The following is a 27,498-nucleotide window of genomic DNA, read 5'->3' as shown; positions in this document are numbered from 1 at the left end:
CACCATCCTTGGGAGCACGTGGTACAGAAACGGATCAAAGCGGCACTTCCCTCCCCTGCTGACCCCGTGTCATCTTGTCAGGAGAATTCCTACCACACGCACGCAGCCATTTCAGAGTCTCCTCAAAGAGAGGAGCACTCTCAAAAAGCCTTGCAGGAAAAGCCCACTAATAGTGGCAACCTCAGCTGGCCAACAGCACAAAACATCCCAGCGCGGATGGCACAGCCATGCGACCACACACAACGCAGACTTTCCTTGCATCGTCTAAAGGCAAAAAGACTCAAGGTCAATGGAGGTGTTGAGGAGAGCCACCCTGTCCAGACACCTCCGCAGGCTAAAGCACTTCTACAGAAGATAGCAGGTTTGTAATTGAAGCTCCAGATTACAGAATCATTAAGGCTGGAAAAGTCCTCTAAGCTCATCCAGTCCAACCATCAGCCCAACACCACCGTGCCAACTAAACCATGTCCCCAGGTGCCACGGCCACATGGTCTTTGAACCCCTCCAGGGACTCCCCCACTGCCCTGGGCAGCCTCTGCCAGGGCTTCACCACTCTTTCATGAAGAAATTGTTCCTAATATCCAATCTAAACGTCCTTCGGCACATCTTAAGGCCATTTCTTCTCATCCCATCGCTTGTTTCTTGGGAGAAGAGCCCAGCACCCACCTCACCACAACCACCTTTCCAGGAGCTGCAGAGAGCGATGAGGTCTCCCCTCAGCCTTCTCTTCTCCAGGATAAACAATTCCACTTCCCTCAGCCACTCCTCAGGATCCTTGTTCTCCAGACCCTTCACCTGCTTGGTTGCCCTCCTCTGGACACACTGCAGCAACCTGGTGTCCTTGTAGTGAGGGGGAGCCCAAAACTGAACACAGGATTTGGGGATCATTGGATAATCCAGGCTGAGAGGGAGCTGAGGAGGTCCTCCAGCCCAGTCTCCAGCAGTCCGCTATAAGGTCAGACCAAGTAAATCCAGGGTCTATCCAGTCTGGTTCCAGCAACCTGCAAGGATGGATGCACTGCACCAATACCTGCAGACTGCAAAGCTGGTCCTCTGCCACACTGCACCAGTAATTCAGAAGTAACACATCACTCCCTCCAGGTCCCCTGACTACTGCATGATCAGTTGGATGTGTAAGAGGTAAACAGTCGTCATCTTCAGAAACTCATTTCACCCTGGTGTTGGTCTCCCCTGCCATTAAGTGCATGCACAAACCACGGGAAGAGGTAACACCAACCCAAAAGAAGCAAAGAACCGTCTGTTGGACGACGACAACAAATCCCACAGCTGATGAACATGGGAGAACAAGAAATTTCACCCATGAACACACCAGAAAAAATAGTAAGTGCATTCAGCAACAGAAAACCAGAAACTCTGCGTATCAATTACCTATTAACCTTAACCAAACTATTCTTTAAACAGGTTTTGATTAACAACTTAAGACTATTAAATTTTTAAACACAGCTCAATCATTCTATTAGTAACCACCTAAAGTGCTTAAGTACGTGTTTGTGGATTAATGGCTTCCTATGAAGCTTCTAAACGCCGTACGGAAGGCAGAGCCAGGCTGGAGGGCAGAAACAAAGGCACAGAGCTTCTAGATGCCACCGAAACGTATCAGAGTCTTCTCATCGCGGAAGCAGATGATACGTGACAATTCGTGTAGCACACCAACACCTGATTCATCTCACTCCCACAGCGACTGCTCCACGGCATCGTCTCACAGCACAGGAGAACAGAAGCCAAATACTCCACAATCAGAGTGAATACCATTTCTACACCGTTCCCACAGGGGAAGTCAGACTGTGATTAGGACAACAAAATTCTGTTGTTTAAGGACCAGGCAGTACCCAGCTTTGGGATTTATGCGTGTTTTTAGGAACATCCTCTCACTGCAGCAGAAACCAGCACGTGTCTGGAATTAGAGAGGCAAGAGGTCTCGCTCGCCTCGCTTTGGAACTTCCCCATAGAGCCAAATCGCTATCCAACTCTGAACCAAGGTGTCCATGAGATCACAGAATCACGGAAGGGTTTGAATCAGAAGAGACCTCAAAGCCCACCCTTGCCATGGGCAGGGACACCTCCCACTGGATCAGGAGCTCCAAGCCCCATCCAACCTGGCCTGGAACCCCTCCAGGGACAGCAAGTTTTTAAGGAAAGCCTATAACTTCCATATCTTCCCCAAACTTGGTACCTCAAAGAAGGGCGATAGCAATCTGTGATGTCCAAGGAGGCTGCTGAAAGGTCGAAGCCAAATGAAGAAGGGACACTCCTCCCTATTCTTTGAAACAGATGAGGTGATGTGGAGAGGATTGTCACCAGGGACACGTGAGGGAGGGCTCATCTCCGTTCTACCCATCCTCATGGGTCTCAATTTCAAAAGAGAAGGAAAAGATGGCTTTGCTTTTCTTACAGATGAGAAAACTAAGAGGTGAAAAGAAGCGCTTTGCTAATTCTTAAAGCCTTTTTTCTTCTTATTGCATCCAATTCACAAATATTGTGACTACCAGCTTGTCCCTATCACGCGCGTTTTGATGGGGTAAATAATGAAAGAACATGCAAGCCTCTAATTTTACACTGACTTCAATCCCCATTTCCAAAGACAGCTAGAAAACAGGAATAGAAACTAAACCAGTTAAAAAGAAACACGCTCTTCTCCATTTCTGACTTTAAGAACCTGAAAATTAAGAAATAAAAAAATGAAAATAAGCGCCTACGCAGCTTCACTTTTGCTCAGATCAGCATTTTTAACACGAATGTCAAAACTTCTTGAGGGTCAGCGCAGGACACGCATCTTGCAGGACATGATTTAAGGATGTTCAACCAGCAAGCAGCCCCCCTCCAGAAGGAAAAATAACCAAGCAGAAAATTGCAAAGCAATATTTTAATTATCAGCTTTAATCGAGGTTTCCCAGTCGGATTGAAATCACATTTTTTTTTGAATTGCATTGATTTAACTCAATCAGCCCTACCCCAGGGCCATCTTTCCTGCCCGCTGTGAGCACCCCACGCAAGTTTTCCCCGGTTAGTTCAATCACTCAATCTCGTAACTCCCCAAGAGCGACAGAGCAAGCTGTACATAAACCACAATGACTTTTTTTCAACAGGAGTCATCTTGAAAACTTTGCAAAAATAAGAAGCAGACATTCCACCATCCTTTGATTTTTTTTTTTCACCTAGGGCACATGATGGCCTGAAACACAGCCAAGCGAATTCTGCAGAAGACTCGCATGAGCATTGCAAATCCGCCTCTGACTCTTTATTGCCTTCCTTACAACGACGGGAAGAGCAGTGGTGCATTGGGTTTATTCATTTATATATGTGTGTACAGATATATCTGTGGATACACTCGCGCTGCAGCCTAAAGGTGTAACACCAGCACAGGAAGAAAAAAAAACCAGCAGTGATATTATGGACTCACCAAGAGCAAAATCTCGAATAATGGAACTTTCTAGCACAAACAGCTTTGCAGGGACCCTCAGCACAGTCCCCGTTAGTACCCGTGGAAATACGCTCTGCTGACATTACACAGATTTTTAAAGGATTCCCATGGTAGGAGGAGGATTAAAAAGCAATTAACTGGCTCTCACATTTCAAAGGCGTATTTGGGAACCGCACACAGAAAAAATATGGATCTCTCGGAACTCAAAGGTTTGTTATATTCCATAAAAAAAAACTCTGACCCCAATCCCTTACAGCAATAGCAGGGCAGGAACCCACCCTGTAGGGGCAAGAAAAAGCATTACGAACCCAATCCAGCATTGTATTCCGAAACAGCCCTGCAAATTCCAGGCAATCTGCAAATGATTTCCCTCTTCCCCACCCAAACATCGCCTGCGAACTCCTACAACTGCGAGTCAGGACTGCAATAGAAAAAGAGATAAAAATAAAGCCACCCTTACCTTTAACTTGAGTGTCATATTCAGCTATGATCTCCTTATCCTTTTTGAATTTTGCCGGCGACGTCATGTTTTCTTCTCCAAAAAACAGATGAACCTCAAGCCCAGACCCACCCCAACGCAAGACACAAACGCAATCTCGCTCCTCTCAATGCGAGATCCTTGATTTTTTTTTCCCCCCCCAGAAAAAGGGAAAACGAAATGACTTAAAAAAAAAAAAAAGAGTATATATAAAAAAATAATCACTCAGTCCATGGAGACAGGGTGTGAGAGGGAGGCGAGCAGCAGCAAAATGCAGATGTTGGGAGGCTCAGCGGATGGCAGAGGCAGCAGTTTCCTCCCCCTGCACCAAACCCTGGAGCAGCAGCATCAGCCTGGCAGCTCCTGCACCCCCAAAGGCTCTTCCCGATGCCTCAACCTCAGCAGCACAGCCGGGGAGTGGAAGTCCTTCCGCACAACATGGTTGGGGTGGGCTTGGTTTGCCTTGTTTTTTTTTTTTCCCAGTCCTTTTCTCTTTTTTTTTTTCCCTCAATAGGCTCAGAGCTGATTCCAATCAAATCCCAACGGAGAGCAGAAAAGGAGGACGAGGAGCCGTTTCCCTTGGGGTGCCTGCCTGCAAACGCAAAATAAATAGAGATATGGGTATAGAAAGGCGCAGCTCGCAGCCAAAGGATGCGCAGGGAGGATTGGGGAGGGCAGGAAAAGCAGCCCTGGCATTGCAAACCGCCTTTTGGGGCGGTGGGAAATGCAGAACCACCAGGTGAGGAGAGGAAAAACGCCTCCGGGGGGGCAGAAAAGAGGGGAAATGGGAGCAGAGGGATCCTGGGAAGCAGCTCCGCTCCAGCTTCCAGCATCCCACAGCGGGGCCAGCCCCAAGCTGGGGGGGTTAGCTTATGGCAGGGTGTTTTCCAGCCGGGGCGCGGGTCAAACCGGGATGTGCGGGGCGGGGAAGAGGGACATAACTTTTTTCCTTGCTATTCATTTTGATTTTTAATATTTTTCCTTTTTTTTTTTAATTATTTTTCAGCATTTTTTTGGGGGGGGGGGGCGGAAGCCACGCTGCAGCCCCCGGGGGAGGAAGAAACAAATAAACACGGCACCTAACCGGATCCAATCCCGCCCGGTAAGAACAATGAGAACGGCGGGGGGGAGGAAACGGGGGGGTGTCCCGGTTTGGGAGGGGGTGTCCCGTTTGGGGGGACACCGAGGGTTAAAGGAGGGGTCCCGGAGGTGGCGGGGGGCGCACACAGCGGGGAGGGGAGAGCAGGGAGCCCCCCGCGGAGGCGGGTGGGGCGGAGCGGTTACCTGGGCGCTGCGGAGCCGCCTCCCCGCAGCCCGGCGTCCTCCGGCTGCTGAGCGCCCGCCCCGCCGCCCCGACCCTCCTAGCCCCGGCGCGCCGCTGGCCACACCCACTCGGGGCCGCTCAGCCAATCAATGCTCACGTGTGGGAAGACGGACAGCAGCGCCGACCAATCAGAAAGCGCCATCTCCCAGCTAGACACGCCCCTCCCCCGCCGCTCGGCACCGCTAGAACCTCCCTGTCGCAAGCCACGCCCCTAGGACTGCGCAGGGGCTTAGCGTTATATGCAAATGAGAAGCCGGAGCGGCCAATGGGAGCGAGGAAGGGCGTGCCCCTCAACCAATAGCAACGCTGGGGGGCGGGGACAGGCGCCTCCACCAATGGACTGCAGGGAGGGGGCGGGACACAAGGCCAGGATCCACCAATCAGAGGGAGGGGGAGTGGCTTCGCGCGGCCAATGAGAAAGAGAGGCCGGCGATTCAAACTGACAGGAGGGAGCGGCCATGGCCGGCGGCGCCTTCGAGGAGCGCTGCGTGTCCGTGCTGTGCTGCCGCTTCTGCTCGCAGGTGCTGAGCTCGCGGGGCATGAAGGCCGTGCTCCTGGCCGACCCCGACACCGACCTGTACTCCACAGACATCCCGCCCTCGGGGTAAGCGCGGGGGCCGCGCCGGGACTGAGAATGCCTGGGCTGGGAGCTTTAGAAAGCATATCGGATGGGTTGGAAGGGACCTTAAAGATCGTTCCGTTCCAACGCCGTGAGAGGGATCAGGGGCTCCAAGCCCCATCCAGCCTGGCTTTGAGTACCTCCAGGGATGGGGCAGCCACAGCTTCCCTGGGCAACCTGGGCCAGGGCCTCACCACTCTCATGCTGAAGAAATTCCTCCTCATGTCCAGTCTAACTCTGCCCCTCTCCAGTTTATACCCATTGCCCCTCATCCTGTCACCACAAGCCTTTGTGAACAGCCCCTCCCCAGCTTCCCTGAAGCCCCTTCAGCTGCTGGAAGCTGCTCTAAGGTCTCCTCAGAGCGTTCTCTTCTCCAGGCTGAACAACCCCAACTCTCTCAGCCTGTCCTCATACGGAAGGTCCTCCAGCCCTCTGATCATCTTTGTAGCCTCCTCTGGACCCGTTCCAACAGCTCCATGTCCTTCTTATGTTAAGGATTCCAGAACTGGACACAATACTCCAGACGAGGTCTCCCAAGAGAGGAACAGAGGGGCAGAATCCCCTCCCTCCCTGCTGGCCGCGCTGCTTTGGATGCAGCACAGGAAACGTTTGGTTTCTGTTGCTGGCTTATGTCGAGCTTCTCATCCACCAGCACCCCAAGTCCTACTCTGCAGGGCACCCTTTTAATGTCCTCCTGTGTAACACATCTCCATCAACTCTGTGCAGCCAGGTGAGAGTTGGGACAGAGATTTGCCATTTACAGGCATGGGGATAAATTCTCCCAGAAATCTTCCACATTTTCTGTCAGAATAATGGAGTGGTTTGAGTCGGAAGGCTCCTTAAAGCCCATCCAGTTCCACACCCTGCCATGGGCAGGGACACCTCCCACTGGATCAGGGGCTCCAAGCCCCATCCAACCTGGCCTGAAACCCCTCCAGGGATGGGGCAGCACCACTGCTCTGGGCAACCTGGGCCAGGGCCTCCCCACCCTCACAGCAAAACATTTCTAAGATCTCATCTCAATCTCCCCTTTCAGCTTAAAAACGTTCCCCCTCATCCTATCCTTGCACTCCCTGATCAAGAACCCCTCCCCAGCCTTCCTGGAGCCCCTTTCAGTACTGAAAGTTGTTCTAAGGCCTCCACAGAGCTTTCTCTTCTCCCAGCTGAACAATCCTAACTCTCTCAGCCTGTCCTCATAGCAGAGGTGCTCTGTCTTCATAGCCTCCTCTGGACCTGTTCCAACAGTTCCATATCCTTATGTTGACACTTCACAGTATTGGACACACTACTCCAGGTGGGGTCTCACAGGAGTGCAGTAGAGGGGCAGAATCACAGTCTAATTTCATCTTACCGTGAGGAAACCGTAGGCTGGGGAAGCCACAGGGAGTTTCTCCAGCTCCCTCCTTAAGCAAAGATTGGAATTTGAAATAAATTGTGCAAACAAACCTGATCTCACACTGGTTCCAGGACTCTCCTCCAAGCCAGTCGCATGTTCCTTTCCCACAACAATATTTGAATACTAAGGAAATAAGATTGCAAAATCACATGTTAATAAGAAAGTATGAGTTAAAATGGAGATAAGAAATCAAAGGTTTGGTTTTAAATGTCCTCGCCTTTAAGCTATTGCTCTATAGCCTCAGCTGAGGTTTGCCAGGAACCAGAGCGATGTCCCTAGCTGGGTGTGTGACTGGCAGCCACCTTGGGGCCCAGTGGGCAAGCACTGGGACCAGGAGCAGCCGTGCTTTCTAGGCTGATTTGAGAAGACTTGCAATATGCTCTTCTAATATCACACGAGTCTCTGCGTCCATCTAAATGTATTTGGCAGCTGGTAGGAAAATGGAATGGTGGCTGCCCCTTCCCCGGAGGTTTTCAAGGATAGGCTGGATGAGGCTTTTAGCAGCTTGATCCAGTGGGAGGTGTCCCTGCCCACGGCAGCAGGTGGAACTGGATAATCTTTAAAGGCTCTCCCAAACCATTCCATGATTCTGTGATTACATGATTGGGAAAGTTAAAAAAAAAAAAAATGCACACGAGTCTAATGGCAACACTTTGTTGTGACTTCAGACCTGTATTATCCAGACACTACAGCTGTAATCATAGCAACATCGAAACATCTGTATTTTCCCTTTCTTCCCATCTAGTACTGTTGATTTTATCGGGAGCTGCTATTTCACAGAGATCTGCAAATGCAAACTGAAGAACATCGCGTGCTTGAAGTGGTAAGAATGCTGTTCGATGACACCAACACCTCCTTGAGCACACTGTCCTACTGGTTAACCTCACTGGAGATGAGCGGGGTTGGAGAGTCAAGGGATGAATGAACAGACTGCATACTCCATTTCAAATTTGATGCTGCTCGATAGAAACCCAACCCACTACTTGTGGGCACGGCTGCCAGTCTATTTTTGTGCAAGTCCCTGGTAGAAATGTGACAACCTTGTCAGTAGTCTGAGTAGATGGGAAAGCTTCTGTGCCACCTGCCTGATTAACTATCTGCATTAGCGCTGAGATAACTGCGTGAATAAGGCCACAGTAAGAAGTAGTTACTCACATTCTAATTAACAGAACATCCTCTTGGCAGATCTAGTTGTTGCTAGCAGATGGAACATGCTGTCACTGAAGTTCTTGGAGTTCTTTTATCCCCTTTATTAATGCCTGATATTTAAGAGTGAAAAAAACACCTCTCAAATAGCTCACAGTTATTTGAGAAGATCCTTTCAGTTTCATAATCAAGAATTTTACCTTGGTCAGATTTAAATGGTGTGATAGGAACACAGTATTTTATTTCTCAGACAGGAGCAGGGAAACAGAGACTTCTCACCAAAGTACAACTGAGAAAGTAAAATAAATGGTTGTTCTAGGTCTCAACCTAGGAGAGTAGAAAAGGCTTCGATATTCCCAGTCTCATTACTCCTGCTGCTGGCAGTCTCCCTTGCACAGTGCTTCTGCACAGATGGATTTTGTGCAAGATGAACTTCTACATTGATTGCAATGGAATCACTGGCCTTCCAAAAAAAAAAGACACAACACCATTTCTTGGTATGCAAACTAATCTGGATTACACAATTCGGTTACTAAATGGTTCTCCGGGCCAAAGATCTGAAACTTAGATATTCTGTAACTCCTGACAGATGTTCCCTGAACTTTATCAAAACAGCACCATTATATAACAGTCTGGTACCATGGCTATTTCACATCAGTTTGAGCTGGAAATCCAACAGCATCTATCTTTGTATCAAGATTTGTGTTGCTAATTACTTCCCTTGTCTTTCTAGTGGTAACGTTGTGGGTTATCATGTGATTTCTCCCTGCAAACCTTGCCTGCTGTCCTGCAACAACGGCCACTTGTGGATGTTCCATAGCCACGCAGTCTTTGGCATCAACAGACTAGACCCTTCTGGTAAGGAACACGTATTTCCTTCTCCCCTCTAAAATCTTGAATTCTAAGCCCTTCTAAGGAAGTGTCTCGATATAGATAAAGCATATGGAAGGAGTCTGCCATATGGAGGCATAAAGCAAGTAGCTGTAGCTACTTTGCAAATGCAAATTTCTCAGTGGAAACTGATCTTCATCAGAAAACTGAACCTACTCTCTCATGGACCGAAGTCAGGATTTTCTGCAGCAATGCTGTAACCAGTACAAACACGAGCACCAGGTGCTATTTATAGTGGCACGTATAGCTTTACTGCGCTGTTAGGCAGCTGTCCAACGGGCAGCTCTGCGTGAGTCATGTAGTGCTTTGACCCTATATAACTGATTAGCTCAAGCTGAAGTTACAGCCCGTGCGAGCTAGTTTCTCCAGCTCGGTGTTGTCTGGGTGCCAACTGTCTAGCGTAATTTGCCTCAAGTCCCCAGGAGCACGCAGCATTCTGACAAACCCTTCCTCCTCCTTACAGATGGGAGTAACTTTACTGCCTAAAACTTCTAGTGTCACCTGTGCTTCAGATCAATGCGTTTATAAATAAATCGGCCACGAGGGGATTATCAATAGCTACATGAATTAGCTATATAAATACATCTGTGGGCAGGGACATATTCTTTGAACTGTACTGTAAACAGCAACACTTACAGGATTACTTTGGAAGAAAAACAGGGAATACTTGAGATATATTTATCATGAACCTGACTTATCAGGTTTTGCAATTATTAGTTATTTTCTTTAAAAACAGACAGTTGTGCAACTTAAAAATAAGGGCACGAGCCAAAAATACACTTCTTTTTTTTTCTCCTGTCTCCTTCCCACCAGGTGTGAATGTTTTGCTCTGGGGCAACTTGCCAGATTTGGAGGAAAGCACAGATGAAGATATGTCTTGCACCTCTGAGGAAGAGTATATTAGATAAATTTTACTTACAATGTACTACAGCATCTTCCCTAGATTCCTTACATTGTTGTTTTATTCGAATATATTTTTCTTTTCCTGCTGACCTGTCACAGTCTAATCAATACAGGCAACCAGAAAATCTGGAAAACAATCCTAAAAAAGGAAGGTTTCATCTTCCTCTTTCACTGTAGCCTGCCTTACACGCTAGGCAGATGCGAGAGTCTGTCTTCTGACTAGAGACACACCTTGATTAGACGTGAAATGCAGATGGAAGGTGCTTTTACTGAGGTCTAGGTCTGATTTGTTCTTTGCCTTTAAGTTCTAAGAGTTAACAATCCTTCTCAACTGTATTTTTCTTCTTTCCTAAAGCAATATTCAGAGAGCAAAGTTTCTCAGTTGCTGCAACTACCGCTGAAAAATGTTAAGTATTAGTCAATCTGGCTGACGAAGTTCTGAAAAAGCTCTGCTTTTGTGGTTGCACAGCCCATTGCCCAAAGCTTCTCTTCTGAGTGTACAGAGTTGCTGAATAAGTGGCTGCAAGCGTTGGCGCTTTGGCTCTATGCTCTGGCTCTCCTGCTTTCGGCAGTTTGTTCTCCAGGCACCCGACACGTGCTAGGATGCTCCTGAAGGTGGGCTGGGGACCTGTCTTCCCGTCTTCATCTTTCAGTACTTTAGGATCATGTTTCTGTAGAGATTTTTCCCCTTGTCAAGTAGGCATCCCTCCAAAACAGAACTCAGTCATCCTGTTGGGTCTTCTTAGAGAAAGAAAAAAGAAATCAGGTTAAATATTTGGTGTTCATGCCTAACCTTACATCCTGAAGCGTACAGACAATCTGGTTACTGTAAGAATTAATGGATTCAAAGCTCATTATCCAAGTTGTTACAGGCATAGTATTTAACTTCTATAAACTAAATGCTGTCTCCTTCAGCTCCTTCCCTGAAGGATCACCTTTGCAAAGCCAAAGGCACAATCGTACAAGAGAACAGAGTGCATTTTTAAACTTGGACTGATGCTGAATGAATCATTCTATTGCCTCTTGCAGTACCTGGAAGAGCTGCAATAAAGGCAGATTTGAATTGTCTTAGTAATTTTACTGTATGTTATATATTTCTTAATTAATGGTACTACCTCTTCTGCATTGTTTAAATGTATATTGTTATATATATGTGTGTACATGGGCTTGTATGTGTTGTCATGTTTTGACTTCCTGTGTTATAGAATCATAGCATAGTTTGGGTTGGAAGGAACCCTAAAGATCATCTGCTCACTAAATGAAAGTTTGTGTAATGAAATTGAATAATCAAAACAATTAAATTGCATCTTTTATTAAACTAGTTGAATAATTAGTTTCTTACTGCTATGATTTTGTTTTAAAGACACCCCAAAAAAATCTCCTCCTTTTTAGATTGACAAACCTGACTGTTTCTCAGTCTTAAAGGTATTTATTCAGTTAACTCTTCTGCAACACAACGTCCCATTCCTTGCCAGTTCTTTATGCTACAGGAATTCCATCACGTTGTGACTACAGGATTAAGCTGGCAAAGTGACATATCACACAAAGATTTTTTCCAACAGAATTCATGAGCTAAAAATACATCTGATTGGTTTTGTGTAAGTAGCACAATAGTTCAAATAAAATTCCCATAATATAGTTCCACTTTGTCGCAAGTTTGGCACTTGCCATTTATAACCCTGACCATTCCAGTCACCCCTGCGTTAGCAGCAGAGCTGGCTCCAGAGCTGCCCTGACACAGAATAGAGGACTTCACTTACGTCACATCAAGTCAATAATCCTGGTTTTGCTCCTTATCTCTTCACATGCATCGTTCATAGCAGAACTTCCAGTTCTACTTTAATTACATGAGCCTGTTTGTGCTGGTTCACCTCAACCAGGCATCAGCTCGAAACAGAAAGAGAGCCAACCTTCAAGTTCTTTTTTGAGGATAAAGGAGTTGTAGGTGTTATATACAAAATAAACATCATCTACTGCTCCAGCTGTCCTGAGTTGTTACCAAACAAACAAATCATCTATGGGGCTACTTCTATTCTCTCTCTGAAATAAAAAGAGAACTGGCTAAGCTGTTCGTGCTAAAGCCACTGCTCCCTGCTCGCAGGGCCTTCATGTTCTGGGTTAAGCTCCCAAGGATCACCCTGTGTAGGGCTGATAGAGCTGCCTAACACCAAAGATCTGGCACAAACCCAGATCAATATTTCTAGAAACCCTCCCAAGTACTTCACCCCACACAAAGCTTCATTTGAAACAAAACAACTCCGTTTTCCACAGGCTTTTTATCGTCTCCGTACTCTTAGACATACAAAGTAGGTGCACGGCACAACTCCGGTGTGAGTCAGTTGGGAGGTGATGGTGACATGGCACTTGGTGTAATAATGCTGAACATAAAAATAGATGGTAACTTACAGAGCGAATATATTAACAGGACTCAGGCTCCTGCGGGGTCGATGGTCGGTCTGGTACGGAACAGCTGGTTAGCTGTTGTCTTTGGGCAGGATTGCACAGTGAAATTTTCTGTCATCCTTGCCGTGCAGCCAATGGAGGCAAAAGCAGAGCACAAAGCTGAAAAACAAGAACAGAGTCCTGAGGCTTTTCTGCTCATTAAGGTACACAAGGCAAATAATCAAAGAACTTTAGCAGCTCTAAGCAGATCTAGGTTTATTCAGAACACCAGGCAAAGGGTCTTAAATTTCAGAGTCAAAGTCAGTGCTTCTGCAAGACTCCCCAAGCCTCCTGGCACCGACAGCACAGCTGAAATCGATGCTGCCAGCCTTAGTGCCCATGGATTGCGCCTGCCACAGGGCGCTCCTCGCTCACACCGTGTCCCGGGCCCCTTCCCAGCAGCTCTAAGGTGTTGTGTAACACAGACTTGTAGGTTTAGGGTCACAGACTTGTTTGGATGAGCACATTTGAAAGTAGAATTCTGAACAGCACAAAGGATAAATAACTTTGATTTTTAAGTCATAGGGACCTGAGAAATCTCACTGCCATCAATGGTTAACCATTTTCTTTCCTGCGATGCCTGATCTGCAATGCACAATACTGGCTGGAGGCGTAGGACAAAGTCACAGCGCGACAGTGATAAACTGATTCCCCTCTATGTTAAATAAGGCTAGAAAAAGCACATTTAAATATCTTCATTATGCCAGCACAGATTCATGCCTAAGCATAATGTTACATTTAGGTAGCACCATTCATCCCAAAATGCTTCCCAACAACAAACAGCTAAGAATTCTTCTACCATTGAACCGCAGCCAACGCCAGGATGCAAAGCAGCTGCCAAGTAAACAGCATGCTGCAAGGACCACAGGAAGCATCGCTCTGTAATGAAATTCAGTACGTGATCTCTATCAGTACAAACCGATACGGTGATTATTGAGGGAGGTTCGACTTGAAAGACGCTCTTCTTACACAGGCTGGAATGCGGTTCATCCGCTTCTGGCCAGATGACAGATGGGTCACCTCTCCTAGGACAGAGCCTGGAGTCCCAGGGTTTGAACCCGAGACAGAGTCCTAGGAGAAGAGACAGAAACCACTGAGCTGTCTTTCGTTTTCTGCTCTTCTCTCTGGCATGCAAGAGCAGGCATGCTTTTTAAAGTCAAGTAAAATGGTCATTTATAATAAATCACCCAATTACTTTGTTGTGAGAGGTCATTGTTACATATTTTATTACATTTGCAGCCTAGTTCCTGAAAGCATACCCCAAGGAACAGCGCATATCCCAAGTAAACAGCCTTTGTGTGCTATTATTTGGATTAAGGGAGTGTCTACAGGCTGGTGTAGTATAACAACTGTGGTACCTGTTGTGCAAGAAACTATACGGGCACCGTGCCGCCGAGGACTTGCACCGTAAACAGAGCAACCAGGGGTTGGCAAGGAAACAGCAGCATTGGCTCCATCGGGGATCAGAGGTAGAGCCCCAACTGTGTAAACCCAAAGAGGAGACTCATTAGTCCCGAGACTAAAACACAGAACTGAGCGGTGCCTGCTCCTGCAGCTATGGATCACTTCTTCCTATTCCAACAAGCATTTGCAAGTCTATGAATATATTCAGCTCCTCTAGCAGACAGACTCAATCATCTCCTATTTACAGCAGAGATCCTGCTCTATGCTGGTGTGTCTGGATTTCCTCTGCATGATTAGGCTTTTCTCTTGCTCTAGCACACAAAGTGGATGCAGCCTCCAGCCAAATACCCAGAAAAAGCCTATAAAGAAAACAGGTTATTTCAAACCTGTGCAGATACAGCATGAGAGGTGCACTCCTCAATTTATGCAGTACACAAGAACAGCAAGAGAGAAGAGCAGGATGCCAGCCTTGAACATCTCCCGTGAAATCAACTCCAAGTTGCTGATGCACCACCCAAAATTCCTTCTTTGAATCAGGAAACATCAACCGTGCTATGCTTTGAAAAAGCATCAGCACTCCCCAGCAGCTCTTAGCCAGGGGGACATTTTAGCTGCTTTGCTATCTGCAGCCTCTCTTGTCATCTTGCCTGTGTGACACAGGCTTAACAAAGTGAGCCTGCACTCCATTGATTTCTCATTAGGAAGCACGCCTCGCGTTTTGGACAGAGGCGGGGGGTGAACAACAGGCAACAAAGCTGGTCAAATAGAAGCCAAATAAAATCTCTGGTTCTTCGCTTCTTGTGTCGTGCGAACGCTGACAGCTTGATGTCTCTGGGTAGAGCCACACGAGGGAAATTAGCACCATCGCACTCTCAGGCACTGCCATCTGCACGTCAACGGATGGAGAAATTCGTGCAGGCAGCTATAAAGCAAGACTGATAAAAAAAAATACATCATCTTTTGTATTTCTCTGACTATTCTTATTTCCTGGAGGAAAGCGGCTAATTAAAAATAAGGCAGTATCACTCCAACCAAACTGCAGCCACGCTAGGATTCTTCCCTGCTGTGCTATGGTAGAAGCTTATTAGCTCATCCCCCTCCAGCATATGGCTTGTTCTGGAAGAGGAAATTTCCACTCACGGAGACAATGCTGGAAATACAGGTGTTTTGAGACTCTAATCCTAATTTACATGGGAATTTCAAACCAGAGTGAAACTGGTCCTGTGTCTCCTGGACACATCTGAAGTTCCAGATCAAAAACAATCTAATAAGAATTAATTTTTTTTGTCTTAAATCATCCCATTTTGCCTCTTCCCATCATCTGTCTGCCTCTCAGAGCCAACTCTACATGCCAACAACAGACTGCCCAGAGAAGCAAAGGGATTTCAGGGCCAAAGGACACTGAGAAAACCCAAAATACAAAGCTCACACGCCATTTGTCTGCACCTTCTGGAGGTTTTGCCAGTAGCTGTTCTTCTCTTGCCAATTTATCTGTCTTCTTTTCAAAAGTGTAAGTATATATTTAGGTCTGAGACCAGCAAAGCCCCAAGAAGAATGAATCCAGTCTATTATCTCTGCTGTGCTTACAGAACATACCCAGAAAGACATTGGCAATGGAAGAGCACAAGATAGGGTGCAGTGAGCTGTGAGAGTTACTGCAGATTCACCGCATCTACTCAGACGTTAATGAGCGCCTGAAATGATTGGAAAAAATTAAGCAATCTTCTCTTGTGCAAAGGTCCATCACAAGACTTTCCACAGCATCACTGTGCTTTTTGTTGGACCCCAGGCTGGGAGTGCATTTTACTCTAAAGTGAATTTTACTCTGCTTCAAATTTTAGCCAAAGCCCAAATTCCTTTCATTGTACCTTAGGAGTGAAAAATTCAGCTAAATATGTTTTTATTCACCACATCTTCTACTAGAAGGCAGCATTCCTAAGTGTCAAGAAGTATATATTCAGCAGAATATGTCCTTTTTTTATTCAAGCTCTTATGGGAAATCAAAATTCAAAACCTGTTTAAAGCACCCAGCACTGGCTGCTATAAATAACTTTTTACTGTATTAACTGGATCCCCACTCTGATTTGATACGAACATGCCAGCAATGCATGAACTTGAATTGCTCTTTACCTTTGTGCCACCCTGATGGAAGGTGCTCAGCAAACTGAGCAGCATTTGCTACAAGTCAACCACAAAATCACAAGAGTTAATAACAAGACAGCGGCAGCACTTTGATAACCACCTGCCACTCTTCGTGCATCACTTGAGCCTCTTCTTGCTCCTGCCAGGAGGTTCAAAATGTGGGCACTGATGGCTTTGGCATTAATTATGGTGTACATTGCCAGACCTGACAACAAAGCGGCATTGCTTTCCCCTCCCAGTGCCTCTCCAGTGTATTTATTTAAAGCACTTACATCTCTTCGTATACTATAGCAAGAGATGCCAGGAGGATCCAAGGCTGCCCTTCACCAAAGCCCAAGGGAAAGCAGTGCAGTTATTCCCATGCTCTGTCCCTAACGAGTTCCATGGAATCATAGAATGCTTTGGGTTGGAAGGGACCTTCCCAGGACATCCAGTCCAACCTCCCCTGCAGGAGCAGGAACATCTTTAACGAGATCAGGCTGCTCTGAGCCCCATCCCACCTGACCTTGAATGTCTCCAGGGACGGGGCTTCTATCACCCCTTTGGGCAGCCTGGGCCAGTGCCTCACCACTCTGACTGTAAATAATTTCTTCCTTATATTCAGTCTAAATCTCCCCTCCCTTAGTTTAAAACTATTATCCTTGTCCTGTTGCAACAGGCCTCGCTAAAAAGTCGGTCCCCAGTTTTTCTGGAGCCCCTTTCAGCACTGGAAGCTGCTCTGAGGTCTCCCCGGAGCCTTTTGTTCTCCAGGCTGAACAACCCCGACTCTCTCAGCCTGTCCTCATACGGGAGGTGCTCCAGCCCTTGGATCATCTTCATGACCTCCTCTGGACTCGCTCCAACAGAACCATGTCCTTCCTGTGCTGAGCGTTTGATTTCATCGTCTCTGTGTTCTCGTAGCCTCCCAGCAAACATCAAAGACAGCTATGTCTGGGTGTGTGCATGCATGTACATGGAGGAGACACATTAATTACGGTCTGAACATCTCACTGCCAGAAAAAGAACTGGTTCCCTCTTTGTCACTTACCTCTCCCCCACCAAAACTCCATCTGGCCCAATTTACTCCTTGGATTGCAAATGACCCAGGGAGAAGAGGCATCAGGTGAGCGTATCTTGGCTGAAAAATGTGCGCTTTGAAGAACAGAAACACCACACCAATGCAGGCTTTGATGCCATAGCACAGACCCAGTGACTCGTTTCTTCTTACCTTCCCTGTTTGGCAAGTGGTCAGATCAGGAGTCACCACAAGGGAGTCTACTCACCTCACGGAAGGTGAAGATGTTTATGGCTGAATTGCTGTTTCCATAGACGCTGCCGAGGTACAACCGGAGAAAAGTCAGGTAACTCTGATGTTCCTTTTCCTGACTTGGTTACAAAGAGGAATGGTGTTGGGAACTCACAAATGATGCCATAGCACTTTCCGCTTGGACTATAAGTCAAAACTCCACCTAATAAGGGTCAGGGAGAAGCATCCCTTCAGCCAAAACCTGCACAGAGTTTTGTCATCATCTGCTGGCCACAGCTAGAAGGGGAAAGGAGAACGTGCTCCCGGAGGGGTCGCAGCCTGACCCGGTGCTTTACCTCTTAGAGGACAGTTAGTGGGGCCATGGTGGCCACCAAAAGACAAAGCTGAAGCAGGACATTCCCCGGGATGCAGTATTTCATAGTGCAGACGCTGTGCCATGATGGAAGCACCTTTGCAGGCTGCTACACCACGTGTTTGGGCCGATGATCAGGATGAGGTGAGGGTGCGGAGGCTCTGGCCCAGGTTGCCCAGAGCAGTGGTGGTTGCCCCATCCCTGGAGGGGTTCCAGGCCAGGTTGGATGGGGCTTGGAGCCCCTGATCCAGTGGGGAGATGTCCCTGCCCATGGCAGGGGGTGGGACTGGGTGGGCTTTAAGGTCCCTTCTGACTCAAACCGTTCCACGATTCTATGATACTCACCAACCAAAAAACTTGGTTTTTTTGGTTCCTGCAAGGGAAGCTGCTGTTTGGAAGATGTGGCCTCAGAGGGGGTGCGACAGAGCTGTGGGAGGGATAGTACAAAGTACAGGTTTAGTCAGGTGCATCCATCAAGCCTACAAGGTCTGTGCACACCTTCACAAATTGACCCCAGGTGCTGAACCAGTTGGAATGTGCTCAGGGGAAAAAGGTGTATAAGAAGTTGACAAGACTCACCCTTTCTCTCCCTGGTGAGGTGGGGAGGCTGGCTTTGCAGCAAGGGATGTCTGGGCATGCCAGCCCGAGCAAGGAAGCGTGTTTGTGCCACTCTGAAGATGGGTCTATCGCTATGCTTGAGAAGACTGCTGGTCACTCCAAGTCATAAACTTGCCTTTGCCTTGGCTAAGGCTTCAGGAGCCAACTGCCTTCATTCCTAAAGTGCTTGAACACCCCAGTCCCTCACCAGAGAGCTTTCTGTGCTTCCAAAGCTCTGGGAACAGTATTGTTTTGCCAATCAGAGGCACTTCTGCCTCTCCCACTACCTTCCAAATTCCTTTGTAAAACAATCTGATTCCTTCCTCTTCCCCTTTTTAAACACAAACCATTAACTGTTTAATGATAAATAAGTGCTTCATGCTTGACAAATAGTCTTTTTTTCCTAGTGTAAGTTGCTGCCAGTCTGTGCCCCCAAAGACCCTTTTCTTGGCCCCTGGCAGACACCCAGCTGTACCCTCCGATCCCCCTTTAGTGTTCTGGTTGTTGATGTGCACTGGAGGTGACAGCCTCCCTCCTCGAGTTACTACTGGAAAAGCACCATCATAAACCCACCACCATCACAAACTATGCCCCACACATCAAATGCTTTCTCCAACTGGTAGAGTCATAGAATCATGGCATGGTTTCGATTGGGAGGGACCTCAAAGCCCAGCCTCAAACTTTCAATCCCCATCCAACCTGGCCTTGAACCCCTCCAGGGATGGGGCAGCCACCACTGCTCTGGGCAACCTGGGCCAGTGTGTCCCCACCCTCACAGCAGAACATTTCTCCCCAAGATTTCATCTCAATCTCCTCTTTCAGCTGAAAACTCTTCCTCTCATCCTGTCCCTGCACTCCCTGATCAAGAGTCCCTCCCCAGCTTTCCTGGAGCCTCTTTCAGTCCTGGAATCTGCTCTAAGGTCTCCCCACAACCTTCTCTTCTCCAGGCTGAACAAGCTCAAATTGAGCCCCACACCCAGAACAGGACAACACCACTTCCTTCTAACCAAGGCAGGAGGAGGATGAAGCACACAAATAAGCAAGGCTGGGTAGGGGTAGTAGAGCAAATGCATGTGTGTGCGTGTTCCATGGCGATCTAGGGGTCTTCCAGCTCCAGGTCTCAGCATGAGAGCTGTCATCGGGCCACAGAATAAAAGACACTGGCGCAATGCTCAACAATTTGCATTAAGAGTGATAACAGAAAATCCAACCACATTTATAACTTCAGCCAGTTGTAAAGGCAGAAAGGTTCCTCAACACAACACAAAGTGTTTAATCCTCTGATAACAGGGTGAAATAAAGACAGCAGGGAAAAAGCAAGAGCTCACTATCAATGGAAACAGAGAAAGGGACACTGATATTTTAAGACATTCACCTGTAGGATATAAGCCGCTTATCTCAGCCCGCTCCCTATGTGGTCTCCTTGGGAACAGAGTCAGACAATAAATCAGATGTGCCAACATTTATCAGAAGCCCCAACTAGACAAAAACGTCAGCTCTCCTAAGAATGCCAAATTGGTTCTGCAAGATGCAGGCCCAAGCCTGGAGCTGCTCTCGAGGCACGCAACAGGGGTAAGGAATGCCACGATCGAACTCAAAAGAAGCGTTGCTTATATTCCCATTCCTCCTCCTGCGTCCCTGCAGAGCCACAGCCTGTGTCAGAAGACAGAGGAAGGTGGAGAGGGAAAAAAATCAACCTGGCACAGCACAGGGGCGGTTAATGAGCAAAGCCAAGCCTCCCCGTTCTCCCCACAGTGTAAAATATGTAGGAGATTATTCTTGTCTACAGAGGGAAAAAGAAGGCAAAATATGGATAGAGTAGTGGTAGGAATAGAAACAGCTTGAGGAACATCAGCAAGATCAGGATATGAATATTCCCTAAATCTCTTGCCAGACATGAGGAAGAAATCCAGACAATTCACACATGCAAAACCAAACAAAATCTCAACCAAACCCCTCTTTCAAACCCGTGAAAATTTCCCAAGCAGTTCCAAAACGTTCAGCTGCTCGTGTGCAACCAGAGGAATGGCATGGCAGGCATTCATGGGGCAAAGAGCTCCGTCTCATTTACAAGGGATTGGGCCAGGAATTAACAGTGGGAAAGCAATGGCAGTAACGCTGCTTGGCGAGTCTTCCTGATCCAGAAATCCTGACCGCGGTGGCATCAGACGTATTTGTTGGGCATGGGATAACTCACCCATGGACCAGCAAATGCCTTCAGCAACAGCATCGAGAGAGCTGAGTGAGAACAATGCTCATGACAGAGCTTTAGAGACAGCCCAGAAGAGAGAAAAGTCACCCTTTCCGCTTAATTGTTGCAATATTCTCAAGCAATATTCATCTTTAATAACAGGTAAAGCAGCGCACACCTGGTCCGGCCGCATGCTGGGCACTACGTGAGAGGAGCGACCACCACGGGCCCTGTGTGAGCCCAGCCAGGGTGGAACCCGCCCCGGCCACCCCAGAGCCCCACTGCCAACTCCCTTTGGAAGATGCAACCGGAGTCCTCCTACCACAGCCAGAAAAGATGGGAATTAACTGCACAAGCGGTTGAACCACATCCCTGCAGGGCTCATTATAGAGAAAGTTCCTCTGCAGCCCCGTAGCTCACCCCAGAATGTTCAGACACCACATAAGCCATGTCCAGCCTGGTCTGGAAGGGGAGCAGCCAACCCCGGGGGGTCCTCCTGCCGCTTGTGGTGAGGCCAGAGGGGCCACAGAGGAGCTGGAGAGGACCAGGTGGCTTCAGCCTAACTCCGCACCCTGCCAGCACATCCCTGGGCCTTCCCTGGGCACAACCCTCGAGCTTTGGGAGCGGAGGCACAGCCCAAACCTCCAGCCCTGTTCAGAGCACACCCCTCCAAGCACTGCTCCCTTGCCCAGCGCTGCCTGACCCCCCCCCCAGCCTGGCTCAGAACCCCCCTCAACACAGCCTCCCCCGCCCCAGCACAATGCAGGACTCCCCCCAACCCATCACTGCTCTCCCCCCATCCCTGTCCGACCCCCCCTCCCATCACCAGGCCCCTCCCACCCCTGCCCCCCCCCGCGCTGTCGCGGCGCCCCCTGGCGGCTGCCGGCCGTACAGCGCCCTCCCGGCGAGCCCTTTAATGCTGAAACGGTTTGGGTGCGAAGGGACCTTAAATCCCACCCAGTCCCACCCCTGCCATGGGCAGGGACACCTCCCGCTGGATCAGGGGCTCCAAGCCCCATCCAACCTGGCCTGGAACCCCTCCAGGGATGGGGCAGCCACCACTGCTCTGGGCAAATCGAATGCACCCTAAGGAAGTTTGTGGGTGACACTGAGCTGGGAGGAGGTGTCGATCTGCTGGAGGGGAGGGAGGCTCCATAGGGATCTGGACAGGCTGGACCTATTTGCCAGTTAGGGACTGCTCAGGACTCACTTTCTCCTTGCTGCAGAAGAGCTCATTTGTGCCTCATCCTTTCACCATGAGCACAGAGTCTCCAGTGATCGCATGGAAAAAAAACCTCATGGAATGACATGGGGTTGTTCAGCCTGGAGAAGAGAAGAGTCTCCTCAGACCTTAGAGAGACCTTCCAGTACCTGGAGGGGCTACGAGAAAGCTGAGGAGGGGCTGTTCACAAAGGCTTGTGGGGGTGGGATGAGGGGCAATGGGTGTAAACTGGAGAGGGGCAGAGTTAGACTGGACATAAGGAGGAATTTCTTCACCATGAGGGTCTGGAGGCCCAGGTTGCCCGGAGCAGTGGTGCTGCCCCATCCCTGGAGGGGTTCCAGGCCAGGTTGGATGGGGCTTGGAGCCCCTGAGCCAGTGGGAGGTGTCCCTGCCCATGGCACGGGGTGGAACTGGGTGATCTTTAAGATCCCTTCGAACCCAAACTACTCTATGATTCTATGAAATCGTGAGTCCCTGGAAGTGCCAGGGCAGGACCAGGCAAAACCTCTTCCCCAAGGACTGCCCAGCACGGGTCTGAGCCATCTCACACTTTACCCCAATCAGCCCCACAACAGCAGAACTGTTGACCTGATTCACTTTGATTTCCTCCATTAACAACCAGTCTGAAGAGAAGCAAAACCAAGTTAATGAGGTGAAGAATGAGGTTCTCAGCAAAGGCAGAGTCAGGTCCCATCCATTAACAGTTATATCGTTTTTAAACACCTCCCAACACTCCCATAGTTGTTCTCTCTCTGGTGACAGTTTCTACTGCTGCTTCGCTTCTCTCTGAGCCAAAGTCCAAGACAAAATAACAATAAAACTTTACATTTAATCTCACATGGCCTCCCAGCAGTACACGCTTTGTCGGAACTTATTAACTAGCTCACAGCTTGTTCCCTGCATAATCAGTTTGTACTTCAAAGTCTCTGCCAGCAGACAGAGCTAAATGATGGTGTTAAATTCACTCATGTATAAAATTAATTAGTTTGGGGGCAGGACAGTGGATATTGGTTGTCACAGTCAGGATATTAGTTGAATGGGGCTGCCCAGGGCTCTGGGGACCTTTGTAACTTCCCAAGCAATTCCTTGAGCTTTTCTATTCTAAACGTGGTCTTTCAAGTGGGGCAGATGAGAAGAGCACCCATGGCTCCCTGCAGCGAGGTGTTTAGGAGTAGAATTATCCCCGAGTAGAGCAAAAGGCTGCACTTGCTCCTGTTAAAGGCAGAGAGGCTGCTCCCACACTTAGCATAAAAGCACATTTGCAAGAGCAAGATAACTTAAACCTTCTCTTCTCCCGGGTGAAGAAACCCAAATCACACAGCGCTATAGTTCCCCTCACAACTACTGCAGCTGCTCTGCCCTCCAGAGGTAGCCGAGACTTCTCAAGGCCAGGTTTCCCAAGAGTTTGTTGGCCAAGTCTAGAGCTCTTGAGACCCTAACCTGGCTGCTGCAGGTTCTGCTACACACCAGGAGGGAAAACAGCATCTGGCTCATCACCCACTGAAGCAGCAGGCTTGGGTCACATCAGGGACCTGTCCCTTTCCCTCTGCATCTCTGGTTTCCTTCTAGGATAATCCTTTCGCAATTAATTTTTGAGGACTTTGACTCTAATTTAATTATTTTTAAGACTCACTGTTGAAGCTGACAATCAGGGACTGGATCCACGAGGCATCAGGGATGGGTTCGAGTCACGCTTGGCTAAACACAAGGGGTTTAGCAGTCATGGTCACATTTCACCTGAACCCAACAGTTAGCTGTAAATCTGCCCCCCTCATCGAGGCTGTGTGCTCTCACCTTAGTGTGACGAACGCAATGCTTCATTAAGTCTCAGGGTGGGACGAACACAATGCTTCATTAAGTCTCAGGGTGGGATTTGATGCTCTGAAATGATAGGGGTGACCTGCAAAGAGAGCCAGCAGCTCTCTGGGTGACAGTCCCAGCACGTGCCAACCCCAGACTCCTGCCAGATCCAAGGGAGATCTCTCTTTGGTGCTCAATAGGAAGGCAAAAACTCCTTCAAGAGTCTCTGCCTGGTTATAGCCACTAAACCCAAGCAAATAAAGTGCTGCGAAGGGCCCATGGCAGAACATCTACACAAATTCCTATCTAATTTGGCAACAACAAGGCTACGATGGCTCACAATTGACTTTTTTTTACTTTACCAAACCAAACCCTGCAAAACCTCAACCAGGATAGGAAAAAACCAAGCATTTATGCCTCCCCACCTCAAACCCCTGGGCAATCCCCATGCTCCCCCATTCCCACAGCCAACGGCGTGTGAGCCCCCCTGCAGACGGGATGGAGAACAGATGTCATGATTTCATTGCTCCTACAGCCATCCCCATATGCTCGTGGCCCATACAGAAACCCTAGAGACAAATCACCCGTTGATGCTTGACCTGTATGTTAATTTGGTTCATTTTCCAGACAACAGCAGCTCGGGGAGACAGGGAGATAACGTAAAGGCCAGTGAAGAAATCCATTGATTTCAGCCTGTGCTTTCGCTACCAGCAGGTTCTCGCTGCGATTTGGCTGCATGATGAAGTGATAATCTAAAAATACTGGCCCTGCAGATCATCTGAATTACAAGTGATAAAAACTCTGCATTTGGCAGGTTCCAAAATGTCATTATTCTGAAACACAGGGCAGCATTTCCCATTTGCAGCAGCACTAAGTACATCCTCATGGCCTTTCAAATCTGTTGTGCAAATGCATATGGAAATAGCTCTGAAGAGATGCTTTGGCAATTAGCACCATACGTGCAGGGAAGAATCAGAGACAAAGCAACTGTCTGGTCATGTTAAGCGGTGTTGGAGGCACACAAACCAGACTGCCACAGACTAACCCAACTTTAGACTAAAATCATCTCTTCCTGAAGCCCTTTTCAGCACTGGAAGGTGCTCCAAGATCTCCCTGGAGCCTTCTCTTCTCCAGGCTGAACAACCCCAACTCTCTCATCCTGTCCTCATGCAGGAGGTGCTCCAGCCCTCCGATCATCTCTGTGGCCTCCTGTGGACTCACTCCAACAGCTCCATGTCCTCCCTGTGCTGAGGACACCAGAACTGAACACAGCACTCCAGGTGAGTTCTCACCAGAGTTCAGTAGAGGAGAATGCAGAAGACTATTCAGGTGTTTATCTATGGATCTCTGAGAAGTTTGAACTGTATTTCCCATCAGCTTCAATAACCCCCTGAGCGCTGGAGCACACACTTGAGGTGGATGACAAACAGACACAACCATAACATGAACATAATCCTAATTTAGGCCATAATCCTAAATTCTCACTACAACACGTGCCCGTTCAGCGTCTGAGATGCTGGGGAATGGTGTCCATATGGTCTTCAAACCCACGAAAGGGAGAACAAGGACAACAGAGGTCTGCACTGTGCTGGAGCTACTGCTGGGTGCAGAACCCATCCCAGAGAGCCCGTCCTGGCCAGCAGCACACACTCCTGTCCTGACCCTTTCCCCACAGTGCTGACGCTGCTGCCGGTAACGGGTCTGGGCTGCCTGACCTGACCCCAGGCAGTCACCTCCCATGGAAGGCAGAACATCCCGTGCAGCCAATGTAGCTGTACTTTATCACCTTCTCCTTAAACACCCCACATCAGGAGAGGATTAAACAGCATTAACTGCCTTCCCAAAGGCTCCCACCCTGCTGCTCTGCCTGCCGGAGAGCTAAGAGGAGAGCAGTTTGAGGATTAACTACTCCTGTCCTCACCAGAGAGCTAAGAGGCGGTGGGTGGGTGTTAACCAAGCTGCAAGGGAAGAGCTCACCACACTTGTGCAAGCCCTCAAAGCTGGTGCCCATTTCCAAACAAGCCCTGGCGGCAGTGATGGCATTGCTGCAGCCTTGGGCAGAGCGGGTTCGTGGTAAGGGAAAGGCTCCCAAGGTGGGATGCTCCGCTCACCAAACCCTCTGGTGTTCTCCAAAGGGCTGAACCTCTATCTCCCAGTTCACACCAGGGAAGTCTGCTCCCCTGGGTCACAGTCAGAACAGAGCTCAGGCAGCATCTCCTCTGGCGTGCAGAGCCCAGATTCTCTCCAGCCTCCATATCAGGGAGTTCACCCTGGCAATTCCTGGGCAGCAGGGATCATCAGAGCACAGTAACGAGGCACGAATGCCCGGGAGCTGAGTGCTACAGCAAGAAGCCACCGAAACCAAGACATCATCCCAGTCTTACAACTCCATCAACATTTCAAGGATCTTCTGCCCACAGCCCTTCCATTAGGAGAAGCAGACACCATCAGAGCACAGCTTTCTGCTTCGTTTGCAGGAACTGCAGCACAGGGAGGAGGCAGACCATTAGAGTCAAGTTTCCTAGGAGATTTTCACACACTAAGATGGGGCAGGGTGGGGAAAAGATCCACATTTCCTGAAAGCTGAAGGTAGTAATTCCACTGACACTTCAGATCCATTAGGCACACAGAGCTAAAGTACTGGTAAAGCTACAATCATGTACTCTATTGGGCTTGTTTTGTCCTATTCTCCACATACACAAAAAGGCAGGAAGGAAAGAAGCTGCTCAGGCAGGTGAAGAACAGTGAGATGTCACATTGCAGTGCTTCTAGTGGCCAAGAACTTGTCTCTCAGCATCTTAAAGTCCCTTTGCTTGACAGTTCAAGAGCTTCCAGGGTAATAATGCCAGGGCAGGTAAGAAATACCCAATATTTTAATTGAACCATCCAAGGTGGTCTCCATGGGAAGCGGTCCCACCAAGGCAGCTGCACAATCCCAGACAAGTTTCCCCATATCTGGGCACAACGTGGGCCTCACTGTCAAATAGGCGAGAACAACCTTTAACCATGAAGCCTTGAACTTTGCTTTAGCAGTGAACTACAGATCACTGCTATTATTCATCATCTTCTAATACCTCATCCTGAAACAGCTGCTCCTCTCCTTTCATAACCCTGATGGATGCCTCTCTTACCTGGAAGGCAATGCGTTCTGAATAACTGCAGCGTTTCCATCAGGCAAGAAGTGGAGCAGTAGACAAAGCAGATCTGAGGTCATGGAAAGGTTCTCGTTCACTTTTCCCCTATATTGAGATTTTCAATTAAATGTACCTTAAATCCTGTCCTCCTCTTTGACTAAAAGGGGAGGGAGAAGAGTAAGCAGCAGTTCCCCTTCCACTCCAGAGCATCCCCGTGCGCAGGGACACCGCTGCAAGCCCCGTTTCGGCTGCAGATGCTGGAAGGTGACGTGGGCTGAAGCAGCTGTCAGTGCAGATGCTCAAAGCAGCCCCAAACCCACCTGGTCTGCCAGCCTGGCCCCACGCAGCCACCTTTGGGACCAGAGCTTGGGAATGATCCATACACAAAACTCTCCCCCAGCTCCATTCCCCTCCTCTGGACACGCTCCAGCCCCTCGATATCCTTGCCTGAGAACACAGGACCTGAGGAGAGTACCTTTGGAGGTCTGACTGAGGTGTGACTGCTGCCTTGGTGGGGCTTCTCCGTCTGTCCACATTTGCTAACAGAAATATATATTCCCCAGAGGAGCCCTGTTGGGAGAAGACCAGGAAAAAAAAGCCATTTGTTTCCAGCCTTGAAATGTAATTTTGGGTTTTTATTATTGATTTTAAGGTTGTAAACACTCTGGCTGTGTCTGGGTTTTAAATGCTAATGATGATAACAGCAAAAGGAGATGAGGGAGAGGGGAAGGAAATTGAAGCATTTCACAGCTACCCAAGTCGTTAAACA

General features: G+C 48.4%; 2 protein-coding genes across 4 annotated transcripts in view; one reads left to right on the top strand and one right to left on the bottom strand.

Moving 5' to 3' along the window:
• The window catches only part of SRGAP2 (SLIT-ROBO Rho GTPase activating protein 2), a 104,499-nt gene extending 99,229 nt beyond the window's left edge, over window positions 1-5,270 (bottom strand). For all 3 annotated transcript variants that reach the window (XM_054087404.1, XM_054087405.1, XM_054087406.1), the window contains exons 1-2: window positions 5,205-5,270; window positions 3,903-4,512 (exon numbers count right to left, since the gene is read on the bottom strand). In XM_054087404.1, the coding sequence (XP_053943379.1) occupies window positions 3,903-3,969 (67 nt within the window). In that variant the 5' untranslated portion in view covers window positions 3,970-4,512; window positions 5,205-5,270. The remainder of the gene's footprint in view (window positions 1-3,902; window positions 4,513-5,204) is intronic.
• Window positions 5,271-5,683: 413 nt separating this feature from the next.
• On the top strand, window positions 5,684-11,475 carry FAM72A (family with sequence similarity 72 member A). Its single transcript, XM_009563862.2, has 4 exons — window positions 5,684-5,848; window positions 8,005-8,082; window positions 9,139-9,263; window positions 10,110-11,475. The coding sequence occupies exons 1-4, from the start codon at window positions 5,703-5,705 to the stop codon at window positions 10,202-10,204; spliced, it is 444 nt and encodes a 147-aa protein (XP_009562157.1). The 5' UTR covers window positions 5,684-5,702; the 3' UTR covers window positions 10,205-11,475.
• The last annotated feature ends 16,023 nt before the right edge of the window (window positions 11,476-27,498 follow it).

This window comes from Cuculus canorus, chromosome 24 (assembly GCF_017976375.1).
Source record: "Cuculus canorus isolate bCucCan1 chromosome 24, bCucCan1.pri, whole genome shotgun sequence".
In the NCBI taxonomy this organism is placed as follows: Eukaryota; Metazoa; Chordata; class Aves; order Cuculiformes; family Cuculidae; genus Cuculus; species Cuculus canorus.
The sequence above is the reverse complement of the archived record's forward strand: the minus strand, read 5'-3'. Positions and strand labels throughout refer to the sequence as shown.

Coding starts and splice junctions, on each gene's coding strand:
- FAM72A (XM_009563862.2), top strand. CDS start 5,703: ATGGCCGGCGGCGCCTTCGAGGAGCGCTGCGTGTCCGTGCTGTGCTGC. Junction 5,849..8,004: donor ACAGACATCCCGCCCTCGGG/GTAAGCGCGGGG, acceptor CTTCCCATCTAG/TACTGTTGATTTTATCGGGA. Junction 9,264..10,109: donor CAACAGACTAGACCCTTCTG/GTAAGGAACACG, acceptor CCTTCCCACCAG/GTGTGAATGTTTTGCTCTGG.